Source organism: Marmota flaviventris, chromosome 3 (genome assembly GCF_047511675.1).
Source record: "Marmota flaviventris isolate mMarFla1 chromosome 3, mMarFla1.hap1, whole genome shotgun sequence".
Classification (NCBI taxonomy): Eukaryota; Metazoa; Chordata; class Mammalia; order Rodentia; family Sciuridae; genus Marmota; species Marmota flaviventris.
Window position 1 is genome coordinate 94,043,497 of NC_092500.1, and position 23,486 is coordinate 94,066,982.

The following is a 23,486-nucleotide window of genomic DNA, read 5'->3' on the forward strand; positions in this document are numbered from 1 at the left end:
ACCTTCCCCCAACTCCAAACTATTTGTGCATTCAAAGCTATGATCTAATCCCTAGAAAAGCACTTAAGGCCTGAGTTTCTCATAAACAGCAATGCCTGGTTGGGTTGTGGATATTGCCTCGTTTTCATGCATTATCATGTCATTTCTTTTCTGGGATTCAGAATCAGCATTTGTTGTTATACTAACAAAAGGTAGTTAAGCATATACTACCAAAATATCAGCTGACTTTATCTAAAGTAAATTTTCCTCCTTTTGGTGTGTTATATTCACTCTGGCTAGTAGGGTACCTTTATTTTTAGTATAAACTTGGGCTCATATTTCATAGTTCACCTGAAGCTCTCAAGTTCATATTAGAGGTGGCTTGGATATTCCTTCTGATTGTTCATTAACAGGTAGTTATTAATGTTTAGACAATCAAAATATGTTACAGAAAAATGACAAACTAAGCATGTATGTATTTATTCCTAAAATAACAGTAAAGAATCTTAAAAACCCAGTGAGAAAAAGGGACTCTGGAAAGCCTATGGGTAACTGTGACTAACCTAGAAATCCCAGGAGGCTGAAACCCAAGCTGCTAGTGAGAGATACCAAGAAGCAACCCGATTCTCACTTTAGAACCTCCCAGAGGCTCAACAGTGAGGGTGAGGCTGAAATTAGAAGGGTTAAGTAGGAAGAGTTAGGTTTGAAGAACTGAGAGCCCAGCTGCCTCCCCACACCCAGTAAGAATGGCCCTTTACTTCCAGAAGAATGTGAACTGGAGAACTCAGCTGGGGATATCAAGGCACAGATGGAGGATGAAGTGACATACTGAGCAGTGTGACATCCCCCTCCCCTGCCCACTTCTTTCACTTACTGTTGAAAAATTTTCAGTCAGCTTTATAATCTCCAGGAGAGAAATTGGGAGGCATTTCTTTGAAGAATCTGATCAATCTGTGGGGAAGACTCATGGATACTTACAGTTGGGATCTCCCTGCAGGAGGCCTCTGCAGCCAAGACTACCTGATCACAAGCCTTACCCGTGGACACTGAGTTTTTTTTCAGCTTTTTAGGGCTCTAATTTTGATAAGAATAGTGACTGTTCAAAACCAGATACTTGAAACAATTCAGAAACTAAAAGAAGGGCTGGGGTTGTGGCTCAGTTGGTAGAGTGCTTGCCTAACACATGTGAGGTACTGGGTTTGAGTCTCAGCACCACATTAAAAAATTAATAAATAAAATAAAGGTATCATATCTATATATAACTAAAAATGTTAAACTAAAAGATACCTGGGAAAAAGAAGGAAATTGGCAAAAACTGAGACAGTGAAGGGAGAAGAAAACTTCAAAATATTATTATTGATGGGCAATATGCTACAATCATGAAATAGGAACAGGTATTAATAATAGAAGGAACATTTAGAGACTAAAAGTATATTCCCAGAAATTGAAGACTGACAGGAGAAATGAAAAACTTAAAATGTTTTTGAGGATAAAGTAAAGGAAGCCATCTAGAAAGTAGAACAAAAATACTAGGAAATGAAAAACCAAAGAGAAAAGACAAGAGAAATAGAGATAGTCTAGAAGTTCCTATTCTTTTTTTTTAATTTTAATTTACTTTTAGTAATTAAAAGTTATATATGCCAGTAGAATGTATTTTGACATATCATACATGCATGGAGTATAACTTTCCATTTTTGTGGTTGTACATGTTAGGGAGTTCCACTGGTCATGTATTCATATATGAACATAGAAAAGTTATGTCTGATTCATTCTACTGTCTTTCATATTCCCATTCTCCACCATTCCCTTCATTCTCCTTTATCTAACCCAGTGAATTTCTGTTTTTCCCCCACCCCCATACCCATGCTTATTGTGAGTTAGCATCTGTATATCAGAGAGAACATTTGTTTTTTGGGATTGGCTTATTTCACTTATCATGATCGTTTCAGTTCCATCCACTTACCAGCAAATGCCATAAAGCCATTCTTTATGGCTGAGTAATGTTCCATACATACATATATATGTGTACAATATTTATACAATTTTTTATCCATTCATCTGTTGAAGGGTACCTAGGTTGGTTGGTGTTTAGCTATTGTGAATTGAGCTGCTGTAAACATTGATGTGTCATTATAGTATACTGATTTTAAGTCCTTTGGGTATATGCTGAGGAGTGGGAAAACTGGGTCAGATGATAGTTCCATTCCAAGTTTTCTGAGGAATCTCCACACTGCTTTCTAGAGTGGTTGTACCAATTTGTAGTTCCACCAGCAATGTATGAGTGTGGGAGTTTCTATTCTGAACAACTGAAATTTTTAGATAAAGGGAAAAAAATTTAATGAGGAAGGTGTCAAAGAAATAAGGCAAGAAAATTTTCCATATTTTAAGGACAATGATTTTTAAGTTTGAAAAGACCTCACGAATTACCAATATATTGAAGTGTATATATTAAAAGAGCACCTGTACTGATCTGTATCACCATGAAATGTTAAGGATTTCAGGAGAAAAACAATAAAGTTCACAAAACTTCAGAAAGAAGAAGCTACCCTGTACAAAATTGAGAATCACAGCAGCACCTGACATTTAGCAGCAACACTGGCCACAGAAGAACACGGGCTTCAAAATTGTGTGGCAAAAATAATTTCCAGTCTACGGTTTGAAACCAAGCAAATTATTGATCATGTATAAAGGCAGAACAAACACATTTTTAGTCATGTAAAACTTCAGAAGTCTGCCATTCTTACATTCTTCCTCAGGAAGTTCTAGAAGTACTTGATATATCAAAATAAGAACAAGTACAGGCATGAACGAGGGAGACTTGAGATCCTGGAAGCAAGGGTTCAAGGCAGTGAAAGACAAGGGGATGATGGTGGGTCTGGATCCCTCAGCGAGAACTTGCAGGAGGCCTCAGAGCAGTCAGTTAAGCTGCAGCAGGAATGTGTGGGGGTCTGGGAGAGGTCTGCAGCAGCGAAAAAAATGATAGACCAGTGGTAGAACAGGTAGGGTGTGAGAGCATGAAAGGGGTCGTCCAGGTCTGGTGGAGAGTAAAAGTACAAAAGTAAGGGGACATAGAACTAGAGCTGGGGAGGACATGATCGATACAGACAGAAGGCTGTACATAGACGGAAAGGTATTCTTAGTGGGTTGTGAATGACATTTCCACATCATAAGTAAACTGAATTTTGGTGTAACAAAAGTTTGACATTAGGGAGCTGGGATTGTGGCTCAGTGGTAGAGTGCTAGCCTCCCATGCATGAGGCACTGGGTTCAATCCTCAGCACCACATAAATGTAAAATAAAGTTATTGTGTCTGCCTATAACTAAAAAATAAAAAAAGAAATTTAAAAAAGTTTGACTTTAGAATTTGCCCTCTGGTAAGGATTCTCACTTGGTCTCCGTCTTCATCACCCCTCCTTACTTCCCAGAGCTTCACGTGGTTCCTCAGTAACTCCACGCTGGGGGTGGGCTCCTTAACCTCCAGGCCCTGGCTTGCCTTTGCCCGTCTCCTTTCTCTACGGCCTCAGCTCTGGCCCCAGCCTGTAAAGGGAGGCTTTGGTGGCCAGGATGCCCTCCCTACCCATCCCGAGGTGCCACCTGGCACTCCGCCTTCTCCTTGCCTGCGCTGTAAGCGATCCCTCTCATACTGTATCTCTCCCCACTGTATCGTATTTTCTAAAAAGCTTCTTCTTGCCTTCTTCGGTTCAGTCATTTTTTGAGGGGGATTTTGTTTTCTCTAGTTCCACTCTTACTGCTTCCCTGGAGCTTTGTGTTCTGCTGTCCCTGCATTGCTTACAATGTGGTCTTTTCTTAAATGAGCTTCCTCTCCCCACCCCCCAAAAAAGTTTCTTCATAAGAGTAGGAAAATTTTCAAGGAAGGTTTTTCTTTGTCCTAGGTTCTTCTGTGAGTTGGATAAGGTACCAGAGATTTGTCTTCTTAATTGTGTTACCTATTGATAATCTGGATTATTTTTATATTCAGGTAATTAAAGGAATTGATTTCTTGTTTTGTCTTGTCTTTAACACATCACTTTCTAATAGCATATTAGAATTGCCTTGTTTCTTGAAGAGAAACAAAAAATTGTATTTTGAAAGGAGAGTATTTCTATGTTTCTATGGAACATGTTCTGTATTTATATGTGATTGAAATATTAAAAGGTACAGAGCAATATGAATAAGCAGTTAAGATTGATTTGGGTGTTTAACTTATCTACCCAATCATGAATGTCTCGTAGATTTATTTATTTATTTTTAAAAATATTTTCTTAGTCGTAGATGGACATAGTACTTTTGTTTTATTTATTTATTTTATGTGGTGCCAAGGATTGAACCTAGTGCCTTACACGTGCTAGGCAAGCATTCTGCTACTGAGCTATAGTCCTAACCCCTGTCCTATAGATTTATAAAGGCATACTTGTTGAACTTGATACACTCTTGATACTTAAAGAAGTACATAAAGCAAATACCTGTCCCCATATAACCATTATGCTGGTGATCGGATCCGTAAAGACTTGCAAAAATAGAACCAACAGATTGTAACAGTAAAAAATCCTTTGATGAGCTGTGAGGCTTCCTTGTTCTTCTACCAAAATAATCAATATTTGAGTAGTAGGGCAGGCAGAAAAGATGACATTGAGATACTAAATAGCATCTTTTTATACAGTATATGAGAGGTAATTTTGGGGACATATAAGCATCTACATTATAGTATACTAGGAAGCTCTATTTAACCTTTTAAAAACTAACAATCCATTACTTTAAAAAAAATCATCTGCAGTTAAATAGTTAAGTTAACCTTAGAGAGACGTTTGTATGATTTAGAAAAGTGAAAAAGAATCCAGTTACTTAAGGGTGACTCTTCCCACTTTCTAGATTGTAACCATTTCCAAACATGTTTATTTTGTAAAACATTGATCTTCTTAAGGACCTGTGCTGAAAACGCAAAGTAAATCACCTGTAGTATTTTGTTTATTGTTAATGTCCTTTGCTCTAAGTAATACAAGGGACATGATCATGTGGTAACAGGTGGTTAAATATTAAAATATCTCATCTGTGAGTGAGAACTCTTCCCACTGTACCTGTAATGTTTTATGATATACTATTTTTAGAGGCCATTTAATATATCACAATGAAAGTTGAATTCAGAAGTTTTAATCTCATTAAAGATAGTTATAGCATGTTTTTCTGTCTTCCCACCCAGCTGGGTAACATCAGGCCCTGGTAGCTCTTTATTTGTTTGCCTTGGTTGAGCAAATATGTTGAACTCTCCTAATTTAGCATATGGCACCACCATGTGAAAAGGATATCCAGCAATAAAATGTATCTCATGTGATCTTCATTTTTCCCCCAGTGGCTTTTGTTGTACACTGCTCAATGGCACAGAGTTTAATTTAGGAGACTTTTAAGGATCGTAGAATATCAGAGATTACTAGCACTTGAGGCCGATTTTTGAAAAGCAGAGACTTGAAAAATGTGAGTGGATGGATTTCTCTACTTCTCACTCCAAAGTGTTACTCCCTGAAATGTGGTCAACTAAAAATGGAATTGGAGGAAATGTTCTAGTTTTACTCTTTTCCTGGGAGAAAATGCCCACAGTGATAATTCTGCCTCTTCTGAGAATCCATACTCAACCACTTTGGACTTCTGAGAAGATCTGAACTTGTTAGATGATGTTCTAAATTTTGACACTCTTTGGGTAGTGTTAGCCAAAGGTTTTCATTAAGGTTGGGTCTCGCTCCTGTCCCCATTTCCCTTGCTGCTGATCCCGCCACCCCACCCCACCCCCCGAACTGAAATGTAGCTCAATTCTTTTCTGAATTACCTGAAATAGGAAATTTATAGAAAACACTTGAGAGTTGCTACTGGATACATCTAAACCCTTTTAATGCTTTCTCATCATTTCAGTTTAATTTTTAAAATGCAGAATAAATAAGTAAATGGGGGGAAACAGTCAGATTTCCTATACTGAAGAATTCCAAATAACTCTGTAGCACTCCCTCCTCAAGCAGCTAGAGTTCTTGGGCCCTGAAGTGTGGCTGTGGGGAGTGACTCCTGAAGAGTGCTGTGTGGGGGGAGTGAGGGGCCCCTGACAGTGGGAACACCAGACACCGCAGGCAGCACTGAGGTGAGCATGACCGGTGACAAGCCATGCTCAAAGTATGGAATCTTGGTAACTATGTGATGAGAGGGACACATGCCTCTGTGGTTCTCCTCCTTGGACTGAGTTGGACCCCTAATTCAGTGGCTATTGCCCTTAAAAGAGGACGGCAATTTGTACATAGACACACCCATGGCAGTAGGCCAAATGAAGATGGAGGCAGAGACGTCTACAAGCCAAGGGCTTTCAGACGTCTATCTTCCAGAGTGGCGAGAGAATAAATTTCTGTTGTTTTAAGCCAGCTTGTCATAAGTTGTTATGGCAGCCTAGGAAACTAATACAGTCACAAAAAGCAAGGTGAGTCTGAGAAATGCCCACAGCCTGGAGGAGCATAGTGAGATGTAAGGACTAAATATAATAGAGCCTTGTGGACCCTGGAACAGAAAAAGGCTTCAGGTTAAAAAAAAATAGAGTATCAACTGCAGTGAATAATACCATATTGATGTTGGTTCATTAGATGTCTCAAAACACTACTGATAAGATATATACAATAAGGAAATGGGGGATATAGGACCTCTCAGTGCTAGCATCATAAATTCTGTAAATCTAAAATTATTAAAAAATTTAAAAGTTTTGAAAATAAGAAAACAATTTAGCTAAACATTTAATTGGATCTCAAATGCATTTGATAGGCTAACAAAAACAGTGACGTCTTTATTGAAATTGCTTACAAAAGGTATTGAAAAGCACTTAATCTAAAACATTTGTAGGAGGTAGAATGTATAATGATTTTGGAAGTTTAAAGTGTTTTTTTTAAATGTATTAGGCAAAATTACTGGGAGATTATTTTACAAAGTTTTCTTAGAAATTAAGTTTCAGTGGTCTTTTAGCCAAAATCTAAATGCTAATAATCTCCCTTCTTAATTATAACTTCTTAGATTGAGACATAAACTGAAGTCTAGATATAGATACTTAAAGATACTCTGCCAAACCCAACAAGTCCATCAGTGAACAAAACAAGTCGATGGCATGTTCTGAGAGAACAGGCATTTGAAGGACAGCTTAGTATGCTGAGAGCTATGAGCTGTGTGGTAACAAGACTAGATAGGTATTCTCATTCATCAGTTTAAAAACTAATACCAGATGCAAGTAAGAATAAAGAAAAGGGAATCTAAAACTTCATTTATTTATATTTGGTAATCTTAGAACTTTCTGATACAAATTTAATTTGCTATTTAGCTTCATTTATTCTTCCAGTGATCTTTATATATTCTATTTACTTCTTTTTTTATTGCAGGGTTTAATATTTTTGGTGTTATTAATTTAGATCTTAAATTTTATCATTTTTTATTTTGGTAATTGCCAAAGAATGTTATTTTATGTGCAGAATAATAAAAATTATAGTAACTGTGACTTATAAAAAAGTATTTTCATAAGGAAGTTGAGACTCTAAATCAAATAGTTGGAAGTTTTTATGATGGTTTTAATATATCGTTTGAGTACAATCAGGTAGTACATTTGGTAAAATTAACTGCATTTGTGTGACTTTAGAGTGATAAAGTTTTTTACAACTAATATCTTACTAACAGTTTGCTTTTAAAATTGTATATATGGTCGATCTACCTGTAAGTTGGATGTATATATTAAAAGCCTACAGGAAAAAAAAGAAACATTTGTAATCATTTCCTTTGCAAGGTGTGCATTGTAACTTCTCTGTTTAAATATTTGCAAGCCACCATATTGCCACATAAGCAGCTGTGCCAAGTGAAACTATAATGAATGGCCCAATGAGATGTTTCTATATTTAAAATTCAATTTAGCAAATTGACATTTTCTATTCCCTTTTCCAATGTTCTCTATTCAGACAAATCACTATCTTAAAACAAAACACAAACCAGGCATTTATTTGACTGTCATGAAGAATTAAACACCAAAAAGAAGGGATGCTGTGGCTATCACTTTTCATTAAAACCAGCTGCCATGCTTTTAAAATGCAAACCAGATCAAAATCAGCACAAACCCCCAAGGGCTTAATTTGTATACTGAATGAACCAACTTGTTTTGAAAGAACTTTTCTTGTTCCTTTTTTTTTTTTTTTACTTTTGATCTTTACACTGGCCCTGTGAGCTAGGAAGATCAAGAATTATTTCTATTTTAGTGATAACAAAGTTGAGGCAGAAGGTTTAGCTGACTTGCAAAGGCCAGTAAGTGCCAAAGGTAGTGTTAGAATTCCAGGCTTCTAACTGAATGCCTGTGTCTTAACATATTAGCTCTAGATCCATAATGTTATTACAGGCCTCTGTCCTGGTACCAATTCCAGAATGTAGTAATGATGTGCTGTAGTTGGATCCTACAGTTTCTAACAGTCCACTATGAAATATGTTGGAATTTTCTAAGATGCTATAAACCATTGATAGCTTGAAATTGGCCATGGTGGGAATATTTATGCCATGAAAATAAGTAAATGTTTCTTCTTTTAAGAATCGGTTTACCACTGATTATTTCTAAGTATAAATCGAGGAAGGAAACAAACAACAACAAAAAAGAAAACAGTATTGTAAGCCACATGTAATTTTATGCATACTGCATATGTAGAGCAGAGGTCACTATTTCTTTGTTCTGTAGGAAGGACAGATCCCATCTACCCGATTCAGTTCTTACATGGGCTGTGTGACTGTGTCTAGGAACCCAACTAATGTAAGAGTGGATGAACAAGAGAAGAGCACAACAGTTTTATTAATTTAATCTACATAAGAATCTTCACAGAGTGAATCTGAAGAAATTACAAAAGCTATACCTTTTAGACAAGAGAACAGTAAATCTGTGGAGGAATGACAGGACAAATGAACATCTAATTCTAGGGATGTTACTAAGAGATATGGGGGAGTGTATAGAACCTGAGGGAAGATAAAGGTTACATCAGAGTTTCTTCAGATTAACTATAACCCCAGTTACCAGTCTGTCATGATCAAGCCTTATTTTCTAGTCTTGATATATGAAGAGCATCTCTCCCAAAAGATTCTTTGTGGCTTGCTGCATGTAGGAGAGTAAAGGTCAAATGACCCTTGACATATCTTGGAATGCTCAATATTCTAGTCCAGCATATTTTGAGATAGCATAGCTTTTAATATCTTGGGCCAGTTAACCAGAAATTTGCTTTTAAACACTGGATATATATGGAAACACTTCCAGGAAAGCTTGAATTAAACTAGAGTGTTTTGAGGCTCTTTACAAATCTTAACCATTCTTTATGAGCTCTTTAAAAAGTGAGGGCAATCTGCATGGCTTTTTTTCTTCTTTGAACCTCTGGTGGGTTTAATATAGAGGCCTATACATTGGGACTTAATTATTTACTATTTGTTTCTTATGAATTTATTTTGACTCCCTAGACTACAATATCCTCTTTGAAGAGAGGGACATCAACTTCTCTTTCTTCTTTCTTTGCATAAATATTTAATGAACACCTATTCTATGTAAACAAAAGTGCCTTCCCTTTCAGAGCTAATGGTCTAGTGAAGTCAGGAATTAATTTAAGCAAATGAAAAATTATACCTGTGGTAAATGCTTTGAAAAATTATTTATAGTGACTGACACTATTAACAATAAAGTGATCGACAGTGAAATTTCATTTATTCAGGAGGGTCAGTAAAAGCTTCTCTGAGAATATTGTGATTGAACTGAGATCTGAAGAATGAGAATTAACTTGGAGTTCCCAGGTCTTGAATATCATTTCTTTAATTCCCTTTCAATCTGGATCAAGCTTCCTTATTATATGCCTTTATATCACCCTGAAATTTTCCATCAAATAGTAACTACACTGTATAACTTCCCATTTGTTCCTTAGGTGTCTGTTTTTCCCACTAGCCTGTTGGCCATGTAGCTGGGAGGCACCTATTTTGCTCACCATAGTAGTCCTAGTTATCCGTCTTAGAACCTGCCACATGGCAGTCACTCAGTAATTGTTGTTTCCACCATTTTTGCCCTTGTCTGAAGGCAGGTGTTTTGCCTCTCAGTTATTGAGGACATATAATATATATGAAAAGACAGAAGTCAGAGAAGTAAGACAAGATCCAGATAGTTTAGTGACAGAATTGAGAGACGACCAAATACCTAAGAGTGCATTCACATAAGTCAGGTATAGCAATGCTGTCTAGATTAAAGAAAGGAAGGCCATTCTATTTGGTGATAAGAAAGTTTTACTTATTCTTACTCATTTGCCTTGTTTGAAGGAAATTTGTTCCATTTGTAAAATAGTTTTTCAAGATAAATATTTAATGTTAATTTTTAAAATATTTTCTTGTGAAAAGTGACAGGAATATATAAAGGAACACTTTCTTGAAAAAAAATGTTTCAAATTATGTATGTATAGGATATGTTGTCAAATGTGCTTTGAAGTAAGGAAGAGAGAAAAGAGAAATACAGGGAAAAAAGGAAGGCAATTGACAAGGATGTTAAATGACTATCTTTATTTGTATTTTATTTTTTAGCAGCAGAGATCAAACCCAGGGCCTCACACAGCCTAGTGTTTTCATGTTTATCTTTCTGCATGATATTTTTCCATTTTTTTTCCTATATTTTGCAAGTTTTTTAGTTTAATGAGTCTATATCATCCTTACAATGAAGTAATAAAATAACATCTTACAAAGTTGAGAATTTATTGTTTGGGCAGAATATAGCCTTATGCCTATGTACTTAGAAGGCTCAGGACTATATTTTAGATTTTTCTTTTCCCTGCTTAAATTTGTTGATAATGTTAGTATGTCAGTATTAAATGACAGTTGTATCTTAGTTTATGTCCATTTATTCCTCTGGAACCTGAGTTCCTTGAGGGTGGAGATCTTTATGTCTGCATTTCTAGCATCGTTCCTGGCAGTAACACATATTTGTTGAATGAGTAACTTTTGAAAACTGAGATGTACTGACCACTTTTATTGCTTCTAATTTATGTGCGCTTTTTTTTTTTTAAAGCACACGGAAGTGAGAGCCACCATGAATGGTCATATTTCTAATCATCCCAGTGGTTTTGGAATGTACCCATCTCAAATGAAGTAAGTTGAAAAGTCTATTTTTAATTTGTTTTGGGGGGAATTTGATTTTATGGTTTCAATATTTTTGTATTTTTAATGAAAGGATTAGTTGCATTTTTAATGCAGCTCATTCCTCATTGACATATGCTATCCCTTTATTACTAACAAATGTTGTCATTAAAATTTTATTTTCTCTATTGTGAATAAAACAGTTAATATCAGCCCCAATGATGGTCGGAAGGTGTTTCAGTCTAGTATTTTATATATTATTGCATTTAGAGATTCTAGTTCAGAGCTTCAAAAATCTTTGGAGCATTTTTTAAACGTTATTTATAAAATATTGGCATTTGAGGAGGATTAAATCTTGTTTAGTCCATGCTGGCAAGATATTTACCATTGTGTAAAACAAAACAAAATAAAACAGACGAAATAATCCCAGTGGCTCCAGGTATAACTTGAAATCATAACCCTGGCTTGAGTGGCTACATTGTGCATAGTTTTGTTATTTGATACTGGCCATTGTGAGACATATTTCACATGTCATTCTTCAGGATAGATAATATTTACCATATCTAGGGAATAACAATTTAATTCTTTAGCATGATGTAAAAAGCCCTCAATCTGGCTCACTTCCCAACCACTCATCCTTCCAGGCACATCACATTAAATCCCACTCCCCGTGTATGCCATGCTGTTTCTTGATTCAGCTCCATGAGCCTCTCTTCGCAATGTTACTCTCTCCCTACCCTTGGAGCTTCTTTTCATTCTTTTAGATTCTGCTTAAATGTCAACTTTTTGGATATCCTGATAAAGTTGATCTTTTCCTTGATCATACGTGTTATAGTTTCACCCTGATGTATTGTCCTATTGTAACTATTTTTGCTTGTATTATTGGCAGTACCCTCCCATTCTCCCTACTCTTCTAGATTGTAGAGCTTAATAAATTTTTTACTGAGTAAATGAATAAAATACTAATAGATCAGTATTTACTTCATATAACATATTGGTAATGAGGCCAGATATAGGGTTGAGCAGGTGAAATTTAGTGATAAAGAGTTATTTGTAGGTTAATTGTGTTTTGAGTATTTGAGAATAGCATCTATTTCATTATAGTTTAAGTCTCTGGGAACTTGTTATAACTGTACTACCACTCAGAACTTGATTAAATATGGCAAATTTATGCTCTTCCAAGATAGTCCCAACCTTGGAGAATCTCCAGGCTACAGTTTGACTTGGCACTTGAGAGGAGGCTGTGACTTGCACCCACTTCAGTCCTCATTGGGGTCATGTGGTTTGTATTGTACTTGTTCAACACTTACCAGATCAGGATCTTGCCTGTGTTGGCAAACAGTATAGGTTCAGTATGCCTTTTTTAAACACATGGTGATAATGGCACATTGGAATTTTTATTTTCTATTTCTGTATTTTTATGACCTACTTTGGACTTTAACCCAACACAGTGACCATTTTTTTATTACAGTGGCTATGGATCATCACCCCCCTTTTCCCAAATGGACAGAGATCACAGTTCAAAAACAAGTGCAAAGGCTCTATATGGTATGTTTGTTTATTCAATGGGGATATAATTTTGCTTCTAACCACTCTTTATAAATTTAAAATTTCTAAGTTGTAGATTGAATCCATACCCTGTTTCTGTTATTTGAAATGAAATATTGATGGCTACATAAGAATTATTTTAAAGAAGAGTTTTTACAAAAGCTGTTGAAGTTATAAACTGCGCTTGCTGTCATAAGATTTAGAACTATAAATTGAATGTATTGCAGCACTTTCAGAGTCTTTCACATGGCATCAGTGCCTGAAGTGGGCTTTCCCACTTGTTACTTGTAAAATGTTTGTTGATCTTTGTGATGGAGCCAGTTGTGATTGTGAGCTGACAGGTGACGGCTTTTTCATATAGCTCTTGAACTTTTTGAGGAGTAGGTTAGTATGATTAACAATCCTTTTATTTCTTTCTGCACTACAAAATAGTCGAACTTTCTTTCCAAATCTATAATTTCTGGTGCCCTCTCTAGTTTGTCTTAGATATACATATATTTTCTAAACTTTAAGTATAAAAAAAAGGTAAAAAGAAGAAAAGAAAAAATGCACATCTTGAAGTGCATTTAATTGTGTAGGGTCTGTATGACCTTTTATTAATGTATAACAGTAAAGAATCAGGATAGTATTATGGTTAAGAGCAGAGACTCTGGAATCATACTTCCTAGGTTCAAATTCAGTTCCACCATTCACCAGTGACCTTAGGCAAATTACTTTACCTGTCTGTACCTAACTTTATTTGTGTAGTGGTGATATGTGTTAGCATTGATAAGAGGATTAAGCAAGTTAGTAAATGTAAAATGCTTAGAACAGTGCCTGGCAAGCAGAGAATGCGTTATATATTTGCTATTGTCAATATTGTCATTGTTATTATGTACGATGGGAACCAACAGCATTTTCTGTTTTGGAATTCTTTTTATATCATCTAGATTTACAATTTTGTGTCTATGGTTTGAATGAACAATTCTGAAGTCTCATGATTCATTTCTGCCTATATTTTTAGTAAATTGGCTTTACAACTCAAACCATATATTCATGGAATGGATTTAATTCTCTATATATATACTTTTAAAAAAATGACCCTGTCAGTCTGATTGGTATTTATTTCCATTTTCTTAAGTGTCACACTGAGACTGTCTTAACATGACATAAATGGTTGTGCTTTGTAGATCTAGAGAATTTATTCAGCAAATTTCATAGTCAATATGTTTTCAGAACTGGACTAATAATATCTGATCCTCTGCTTTAAGGGGGGTGTAGTCTAGAGAGGGACTTGAGGAAAACTAAAAATGAAAAAAAAAATTTTGAGAGAATAAAATAATTCCTTTCCTTGTTTCTTTCTAGACATATTTATTAAGTGTGTCAGTATGCTAGGCTACGATCGTCATAGTCTATTTTCATTATCTTTATTTCAAAGATAAATAGGATATTGTCATTGCTTATTTGCCATTTTGGTGAGATAGACTAATAAATTCATTTTTATAATAAAGGGTTAAATGTGTTTTCATAGCTGTGTGTCCCATGTTCTTCTAAGTGGGGAATGGTGAGCAGGGATCTCTCAGGAGCCTTGAGCTGATCTCTGAGTGGTCAGCATTTAGTGGGCAAGATGATGCTGTAGACTGCAGCATGAAACTTTTCTACACTATACTCTTAGCTCTATGAAGGTGGCCCATACTTGTCTTCTTCACTTGAGGATACCCCATGCTTGTTAGCACAGAGTCTAATGTATAATTTATGCTCAGGATCTACTTGTAGAATGAATATGAAGAATTAATGAACCACAGAAGTTTGGTGCTACTTGGAGAGCACCAGGTAGTGAGTGCATGGGGTAATAATAAAACTGGAAAAATGCAAACAGATCATATTAGGAAGAATTCTACCAAAGAATTTGCACACTATTTGTAAATATTGAGCGGACTTTGATGTGTTTTTATCAGAGGATAATAAGAGAAATTTGTCTTGGGTCATTCTGTTAACAAAATTGAGAATGGATTTGATAAGTATGAATCAGAACAGGTGAATCAGATTTAAGTAATATAGATAAATTAGTCATCTAATAACCACCCTAAGACTTTTTTTAAAAATAGGAAAAGTATTCAATCCTCTCACATGTTACCACAGATCCAAAAGTCTGTTTTCAGAGTACTAAGAAAGGAATAATGATTAAAAAGTAGGACTCACCTGTAAATTTTAATGTTTATTTTGTGTTAGGACAGCTTTATAAAATCTTAGATCCAAGGATTGAAAGTCTTTAACTTTTAAACAGTAAATTTTATTTCCCCTCCTTTTACATATAAAGCAAACTGAAGATGATTTGTCAGATCACATAACTTTAAAAAACTTCACTATGAGAAAGCATGACAATTCTGTGCAGTGTGATGAAAATAAACAGGATGAAGGTAATTCAGAGAATATGGCTTGGGATAAAAAAGGGCAAATGCAGGAGGCATTATGAGGAAGAAAGATGACTTAGCCATGTAGGGGGCCTGGAATAAGACAGGCTTAAATTCCTTGAAGTTGCACATATTTTTTTCATTCTTATTTGTGTCTAATAATCACTACTTCCTCTGAACACATAGTGTACACACACACACACACACACACACACACATGCATACATGCATGCACACAATGCTTTCCCTCTTAGAGATTATAAATTCTCAGTAAATGTCAATGGAAAGAATAGCTAGAGAATGACATGGAGAAAGATATTCTTGTTTTGAACAAATCTTTGCAATAAACAAATTCTTATTAAAATCTTTTTAGTTATCTTTGGGAGTGTTTAGCCTCCCAATCTACATGCTTTTAACCTTTGTAAACTGAAAATTTGGTGATTTATAATATAGTTTATTTCCTTGAAATGTATGCATTTAAAAAATTTCTCCTTATACAATTATAAAACTAATTGAATAATCTTCCCAGGATTAATTACTCTTGTAATTAATACAGTATCCTTACATTGCATGAACTTTTGTGGAGCATGAGAGTACTTTTTAGTGCACTGGAATATGAGTTTTCACAGTGATAGACACTGTTTCTCACACACTGACCACAGGCTAGATACTGTATCAGAGGTTTCTTTTCTTCCTTGCTTTCTTTTTCCATCTTGTCTTTCTCATGAGCACACATTTCAGAACTGACACACAATGTCACTCAGATGGCTCCTGATAAATGTGCTCAGAAAGGCAGACTGGGTTAGAAAGCCAGGGGATCTCACTTCTACCAGTTGACTACTGTTTTGAGCAAATTATTTAACCTATTACTTCCAGTTTCTTCATCTATGAAATAGTAATGATAATAACATTGTAGCAGGTATTTTCAAGCCTGTGTTTCAGGCACTACTCTTGACAGCACTCTACAGAAATTTTTACATAAATCCCCTAAAATGTATTTTAAATCCCAAAAATGTGTTTTATGTAACTATACATCTCTTTATTGGTATGTGTTGATTGTTCTAGGAAAACAGTTAACATATGCTGCAATTTTAATAACTCCCTTTGCCATTTCTTCATTATGATACTAGAAAATTCCAAGTCAACATGTAAAAGGCTGTGCATCATTTATATCCCTGACAAAGTGTAACTCTTGCTTACCAAAAGTAATATCCATGTTTTTCTCCTTCACTTATTTCATGACAGTAACATTTCATTTAGCCACTGGTATTAGGGAATTAGAGATTTCACATATTTTTTTCCAGTTAACCTATTTGTCAGTTTTTTTTTCCTTAAGGAAAATGTTTGTAAAGTGTATTAAATACTCCCTTCCCTCCAGGTATGTGGCATCTTTGCTCCTTGGTGATTTGGAAGTTCACTTGAATGGCCATTGCTTGTCTCTGTGATGTTACCAGAGTCTCCATTTCTTACCTTTGCTCCAAATCATTCATTTATTTTCTCTTTTTGAATATTTGGGCTTGCTTTTCCCATGTTGCTGAATCCCAAGCCTGTGACTTGTTCCTGTTATCAACATACCTTCTTATGGCATTGCTTCTGATGTCTGTGGCCTGGGAAACTAGGTAGAAATTATGGTTAGTAAATAGGTTCTGAGTGGGAATTGAGATGCTTTTTCATTATGTTTATATGTTGCAGCATCTCCAGTGACAACTCAGAAGACTTTTTTTTTTGAGAGGGGTTTGCTGGGGATTGAATCCAGGGCCTTGTGTAAGTGAGGCAAACACTGTACCAGCTGAGCTATATCCCTAGGCAAAGAGGGCTTATTTAAGTATGGGTTTTCTGCTGTTCTTAAGAGCTAAACTTCCTAGAAAAATAACTTCCCTTTAAATTAGATATTGCAAAATTTGAAATGTAGCCATTTCTTGATTCTTATGCTTTTCTCCTGAGTCCCCTGCAGGCTATGAATTTTGGGTTTCCCTTATGTGAAATATGCTGGCTGAGAAATACAGTGGAAAATCATATGACACAGAAATAATTTTGAAATATGGGGGTGGGATGGCTCTGTAACCTTAGGGGCCCTGCTTCCACACTGAAAGAAGAGAGAGCAAGAATCCACATTTTCTTTATTTATACAGGGGGCTTCAAAAGGATTTTGATGGAATGTTCTTTTGCCAAATAAGGTAGGTAGTGGGCTGTCCAAGCCAAATGGGTAATGCCCAAATCCGGAGCTTTGAGAGCTATCTCATTGGTAGAGTGAGTGCAGAGATCTCATGCCTTGGGCAGTCTACACATAGAAATGCCAGGGATCATTCTCAAGGGGAGACCTAAGTCCCCATGGCTCAGTACCAAGTAAAAGACTACTTAAGTAGTATCATGGGTGGCGTACCACAGCTATTTACTATAAATAATCAACTGTTTAAAGCCATCTCATCTCCAGAAGAACTCAAGTTTCAAGGAATTACCAGTCAGTAATACTTTATTGTCATTTCATTGCCAACATTTACAGTCACTCTGAGATTCCTATTATCAGAAGTCCTAATAATATTGGATAAATATGATAGACGCACATTCTCTCAAGTCTCATTTTAGCTGTGAGTTAAAAATTTTGTGATATAACAAGTGAAAAAATACATTTGTGTTTTTCCTGGCTGGTAAGAATTGAGTGCAGGAAACCTGTAACCATGAATCACATAATTTCTGTGTAAATGAATTTATTGTAGACTTTCCTGAATTTCTCCACAGTGCTTGATCATTTTCTCCTGGCAGTGTTCCTGAATGTGCCACTTTTCTTAGCAAGTATCTGTCTCATATATTTTTCTTTTTGTACCTATCTTCCTTTCTTTTTCTGTTCCAGTCTCTCCTGATCTTGTTTTGAAGCTTGTCTCTCTAATTATAATAATGGAAACCAAAACGACCTCTTACATGTTCTAGTGGCCACTTAAAAGTTAAAACCCATTTCTTCTTTCCCCATCGTCTTTAGTGTGTATTTTACTAACAGAAAACATTTAAGACTTTTTTGAAACAGCAAAAGAAGGTTTTTTATTTATTTTTTAATTCTTAAGAAGTAAATGACTCACAATTACACAGCATGATGAAATCGGGCATTATTAGAGTCAAAACACAGCTTAGTAGAGTGTGCCAGAGCAGGTGACTCAAAAAGACAGTTTGGCAATTTTCCCAAATGATCTGAAAAATGTAAAGCTGATTTTCTCCTCGTGATGCAAGCCATTCTAATGATTTGTTGAACAGGCCAGTAAAGTTAATTCTTAAATAATGTAGGTTTGTGAAAATGAGCTTGTTTGTTTCCTAAAGTGGTCTCTTGCTTCAGATACTGATTTGTCAAACTGTGATTGTAGTTGCCTGATGGTGAAAGTTCCTAATTATTGCTCATTGCTTCTTACTGTTCCCACCAAGTGCCTCACGTCCATGGAAATTACACACTGTACACTGAACTATTGGGAAAGGAATTCTCCTTCACTATGGGTGAAACTTTTTCTGTGTAAAAAGTGATATGAGCTATAGTCCATTGCTTTTATTTAGAGCAAGAAATACTCAGCAGCTGCTTTCAAGTTACATTTTTCTTTTTAATGGTCAAAACCTTGGTTTCTAAGCAATATCATGGTTTTTAAAAAAATAAATATTTTCCAAATATTAACTGTATCTTTGACTATCCACTGTTTCAAATGTTTCAAATGTTGTTATGCACAAACAATAATGCAGTAAAACAAAGTTGAGTATAATTACTGAGTTCTGCATACTTGTTAGAGTTGCAGTTTTACTAATTGGAGAGTTAAATGAAGCTAAATATAATAATTCTGATCTGAGTATTGGCCGACAGCTTGTGTAATAGCATAACAACTCAGTAATGCTAAGATGACATATAAAGAATTGTTATGCTTGGTTACCAAATACATCTTAATTTGTTGAGATGGGTTTGCATATTCTGGCCTGTGATATAAAGTTGATAGAAAAGCAATGAAATAAAACCAGGGTTACTATAAGCAAATAAAGTTTTTTCCAAGCTCTAACTATTAAAGAAAGAGAGACAGAAGAGGGAAAGGTGGGGAGACACTGACTTGTTACTCTTACATTGAGAGCTGAGAAGCTTATAATGCAACAAACTCAAAACTCTACTATGAGATTTATTCATTTATTATTTGACATGCCCATTTGATCATAACTTACAGTTTTGATTTGGATAGGAAATTTTTCTGCTTAAAAGAGTTAGTTTATAGTACATGAATTGGCATTTATACAAATTGTTGGAGTAGTGGTTTTTCAACCATGGATGCACCTTAGATTCACATGGGGGAGCCTCTACAAATGAGTGCCCAGGGTGGGACCCACAAAGTGCTTTTCAAAGTTCATTTTCATGGGCAGCCAAGAATGAGAACCATTGTTAGAGAATGGTGAGCTTCATTAGAGGCTTTATCTTGAGTGGCACTGAAAGACTTCATTTAGGCTTTTTACACCATTTTAAGGCTTGGGTGAGATTTTTCAGCTTAGGAGCATTAATTACTCTCTGCAACTAGTAAGTACATATGATTCTCATAAAAAGGAAATATACTGCAATTGCCTTTTAGGGAACTTTTTTTCAAAATTGCCTATTAAAATGTTAACATTAGCCTTTATTAATTCATTGGCTTATCAGAACTACTAGTTTATTTGTAAATCCATTTTATGGCATTTATACATTTTTAGGATCTTTAAAAGCTAATTTCCTATAACATGCTACTTATTTATTATATAATATGGGAGAGAAAGCAAAGTGGGAAGCCCTAAAATGGGTCTTTGGAATATTAGAAATTACACTTACCCTCTGGGCAATCAGAGTGATCAGTCAATATCATACTGTTTACAAATTCTATCAAATCGTCTTTTGGTTTCTGTAAATTATGTTTCTGTGGGGTGAGAAAATGTATTAGGAAATCTGAGGGGATGAATTCTTACTACTTTGTATGAGAAAATCCAAGTGTGAATATTCAGTATTTTGGATCTTCAGCTATTTGGGTCTTCAGCTATGTTTGCCATTCACTATCTAAAAGACCCAGTCAACATTCGAACTTCTGGAGCCACCATATCATAACTGGATGCCATGGCAACCATTGCCATTTTTTCTGCTGTCCTCAGTCAAACTGAAGGAAGCAGAACCACACTCATGGTCTGAGTCTGTCATGGAGACTTGAATAAGAATATGATGAACCAGTGCTTTTGAATACTGATTATTCCTAGAAGTGCTTTTGTCAGATATATCCCTGAATTATATATTGTCTTTCAGAAATCCTAATGATCTTCCCAAGAATAACTCTCCATGTGTTAAAATCTCATGTTGACTAATCCTCCACTAATAATCAGAAAAGTTGTGGCTGTTTACTTTTTTTTCTTTCTTTTTTATTAATTTTTCTTTATGTATGACAGCATTACAATTCATATTACACATATAGAGCACAAATTTCTTATATCTCTGGTTGTAAAGACAGTAATGTAAGTGAATGTTTATGTTTTGTTATATTAGAATAGCAAATTCAAGGTGAAACCAGGTCTTTCTTTTTGACCACATTGTTTTGGTAGGACCAGATGGATCATACTTCTTCAGGTCGTCATCCAAACAGAAAAAGAAAGGTAGCAGAGGCTGAATTTTTAAGTGTGTCTGTTTTTATTGAGGAATTTTATGCTGCAAAATCAAAAATGAAGTATATTGAAATAATATCAGAGTAAAATCAATACAAGGAATATGGAGATTTTTGCTTACATTTAAAAACTAAAAATAAAGTAATATGATTACTTTCATGTGTTAAGAGACAAATATTGATCAAGTTTTTAAAGAATTCTGTGTTAACATTTTGAATCTGCAGTGTATATATGTTGGAATTTGAAGGCTTTAAGGGTCTTTTTTACCTTGTTTAATCTTTTTATTTTCCACTAAGGCTGCTGAGGCCCAGACCATTAAGCATCTTGCCCAAATTTAATTTCCTACTTAGTGACAGAGCCAAAACTAGAATTAGAATTTAAAAATCTTCTGATTTTCTTTTACAGTCCATTTTCATCTTAGCATTCTTCTTTACAAGGAATAGTACAGCTCTGAATTTGAGTGGTAAGATAGTGACAAATGACAAACACAGCCAATGAGTACTTCATATTTTAATTTTATTTTTTGGTTTTGCAGCATTTTAGAAAATAAAATTAAAGATTTATTTTGCTTTTTAAGTAGTTTGATGCAGTAATTCTCTACCTAAATCTCCTTTTTTCCTAACAGCTATTTCCACAATCCTGAGTATCACATTTTTGTGTTCTATTGATGTGGAAGTTATTAATGTTTAATGGCAGTGGATGTGATTGACTCATGTTTTGAATCTTCTTTAACATTGTCCAGTCTGGATGTTGTAAAAGGAGATGTTCCATATAGTGCCTATTATCTTAATAATTTAGTCTAACTCATATAATACAGTATCTATGACAACTTTTATAATTGTGTTTTTATCTTCCTACATCAACAGATGAAATTTACAAAATAGTTTTTATCTTTTTTGCTAAAAGTAGGTTCCTGATTAATAAAACCTTTGGATGGAATAACATTTTTTTTCCTTAGAAAATTATAATATTGTTAATGTTTGGAATTATGAAAATTTTTTTGGGTTAAAGAATTCTTGCTATCATTTATGCTTTTTTGTGGCTTTTGGATTTACTCTGAACAGTGAGTGTTTTCATATTACCACACAATGGTGACTTGTCAACTACTGTATTTATATGAGAGATAGACTAGTTTTAGAGATGTCATATGATACCAATACATGAACTTCAGCCTATTAGTGGGTAAATAATGGCTTTTAAAATTTATTTTTCAGAACAAAGGAAGAATTATGCAAGAGACAGTGTCAGCAGTGTGTCAGATATATCCCAGTACCGAGTTGAAGTAAGTTGCTTTGGTGTTTGCTAATATTTACAGTGACTCTTGAAGGACACTAGAAGTAAAATTGGAAGTAAAATCAGGATTCTGTTTTATTTCTTTCACACAATGTATTTTAGTGTAGATTTTTCCTGTATATTTTCATCAAATACATGTTACATATAAATGTCTTTTTGCTGGTCTATGTTCCCTTTTCATAACAATTAAAATCTTAACAGATATTTATTGATCAAAACAAATACATTCTTATGGTTTCCAGGCCCTATAATAAGACAAAGGCTTCTTCTATTTTGTACCCTAGAATCTTCTTGAAATTTGATACAGTTAGCATTTTGGTTTTATTTTTAGTTTTAACTAAGATCTTTATTGGTTCTATTTAAACAATGGTTTCTTTTTAGTTTTTTTCCCCCTTGTTATCTTTTAAGATATTTGCTTTTAATTGGAATCCAGGTGACCCCTACTTATCATGGGAAATATTTAAGCAAGGATCGATTTTTATATTGCTCTTATTTTCATTTTCTACTTTCTGAAGCATGCTTAATTAAATTTAAACCGTTTTGTTTCAGAAAGTGGTTTCAGTGGAATGAAAAGCTTGACAGTTGTTAGAGTAGAATTGCTTTGCTTCTCTGAGGTATCAGTGTCCAGAGTATTGTACTTGCAAAAATAAATTGTCTGCTATTGTGTGGCATTTAAATAACTATAATAGAGCAAAACTGGGAACATTTATTTAAGAGAATACTATTTAAACTGCGAAGTATTTTTTTTTTTTTTGAGTACTAGGAATTGAATTCCGAGGCACTGAACCACTGAGCCACACCCCCAACCCTATTTTGTATTTTATTTAGAGACAGGATCTCACTGAGTTCCTTAGTGCCTTGCCTTTGCTGAGGCTGGCTTTGAACTCGTGATCCTCCTGCCTCAGCCTCCAGAGCCACTTGGGATTACAGGCATGTGCCACTGTACCTGGCAAGAATTGGTTTCTATATCATGTTATTGTAGTTAAGCATGGCTCAGTATGAAACAGTTTTAGCTATCTTATAAATCAAGACATCATTTTCTGTATTCAGTGAAAACCCACTTGACTTCATTCTCTGAGATAACCTTGAAGTTATCAAGTGCTTTGTGTTTATCCTTCTCTTCTCTGCTAACTGGCCTCAATTACCATAAATCGACTTTTCTTTAAAAATATAACATTAAGAGTTTGTGTGTATGTATTATAAATATTTAACCTTTTTTTTTTTTTTTGTCAATCATAAGCACCTGACTACCTTTATTCTGGATCGGAAAGATGCTATGATAACCGTGGATGATGGAATAAGGAAGCTGAAATTGCTTGATGCTAAGGGCAAAGTATGGACTCAAGATATGATCCTTCAGGTGGATGACCGAGCTGTGAGCCTGATTGATTTAGAATCAAAGGCAAGTTTGTGAAATTTATATGATTTTGTTTTCAAGAAAGTGCCACAAATATTAATGTATGCTGTCACATCAGACTATTTGAAAATGGGTGGAAGTTTGAAAAACTAAAATGT

At 35.0% G+C, this 23,486-nt stretch overlaps 1 protein-coding gene across 5 annotated transcripts in view; it reads left to right on the top strand.

Moving 5' to 3' along the window:
• Eps8 (EGFR pathway substrate 8, signaling adaptor) overlaps nucleotides 1-23,486 on the top strand; it is a 161,942-nt gene that overhangs the window by 90,581 nt on the left and 47,875 nt on the right. For all 5 annotated transcript variants that reach the window (XM_071610118.1, XM_071610117.1, XM_027955932.2 and 2 more), the window contains 4 exons: nucleotides 11,042-11,121; nucleotides 12,581-12,657; nucleotides 21,893-21,960; nucleotides 23,212-23,373. In XM_071610118.1, the coding sequence (XP_071466219.1) occupies nucleotides 11,063-11,121; nucleotides 12,581-12,657; nucleotides 21,893-21,960; nucleotides 23,212-23,373 (366 nt within the window). In that variant the 5' untranslated portion in view covers nucleotides 11,042-11,062. The remainder of the gene's footprint in view (nucleotides 1-11,041; nucleotides 11,122-12,580; nucleotides 12,658-21,892; nucleotides 21,961-23,211; nucleotides 23,374-23,486) is intronic.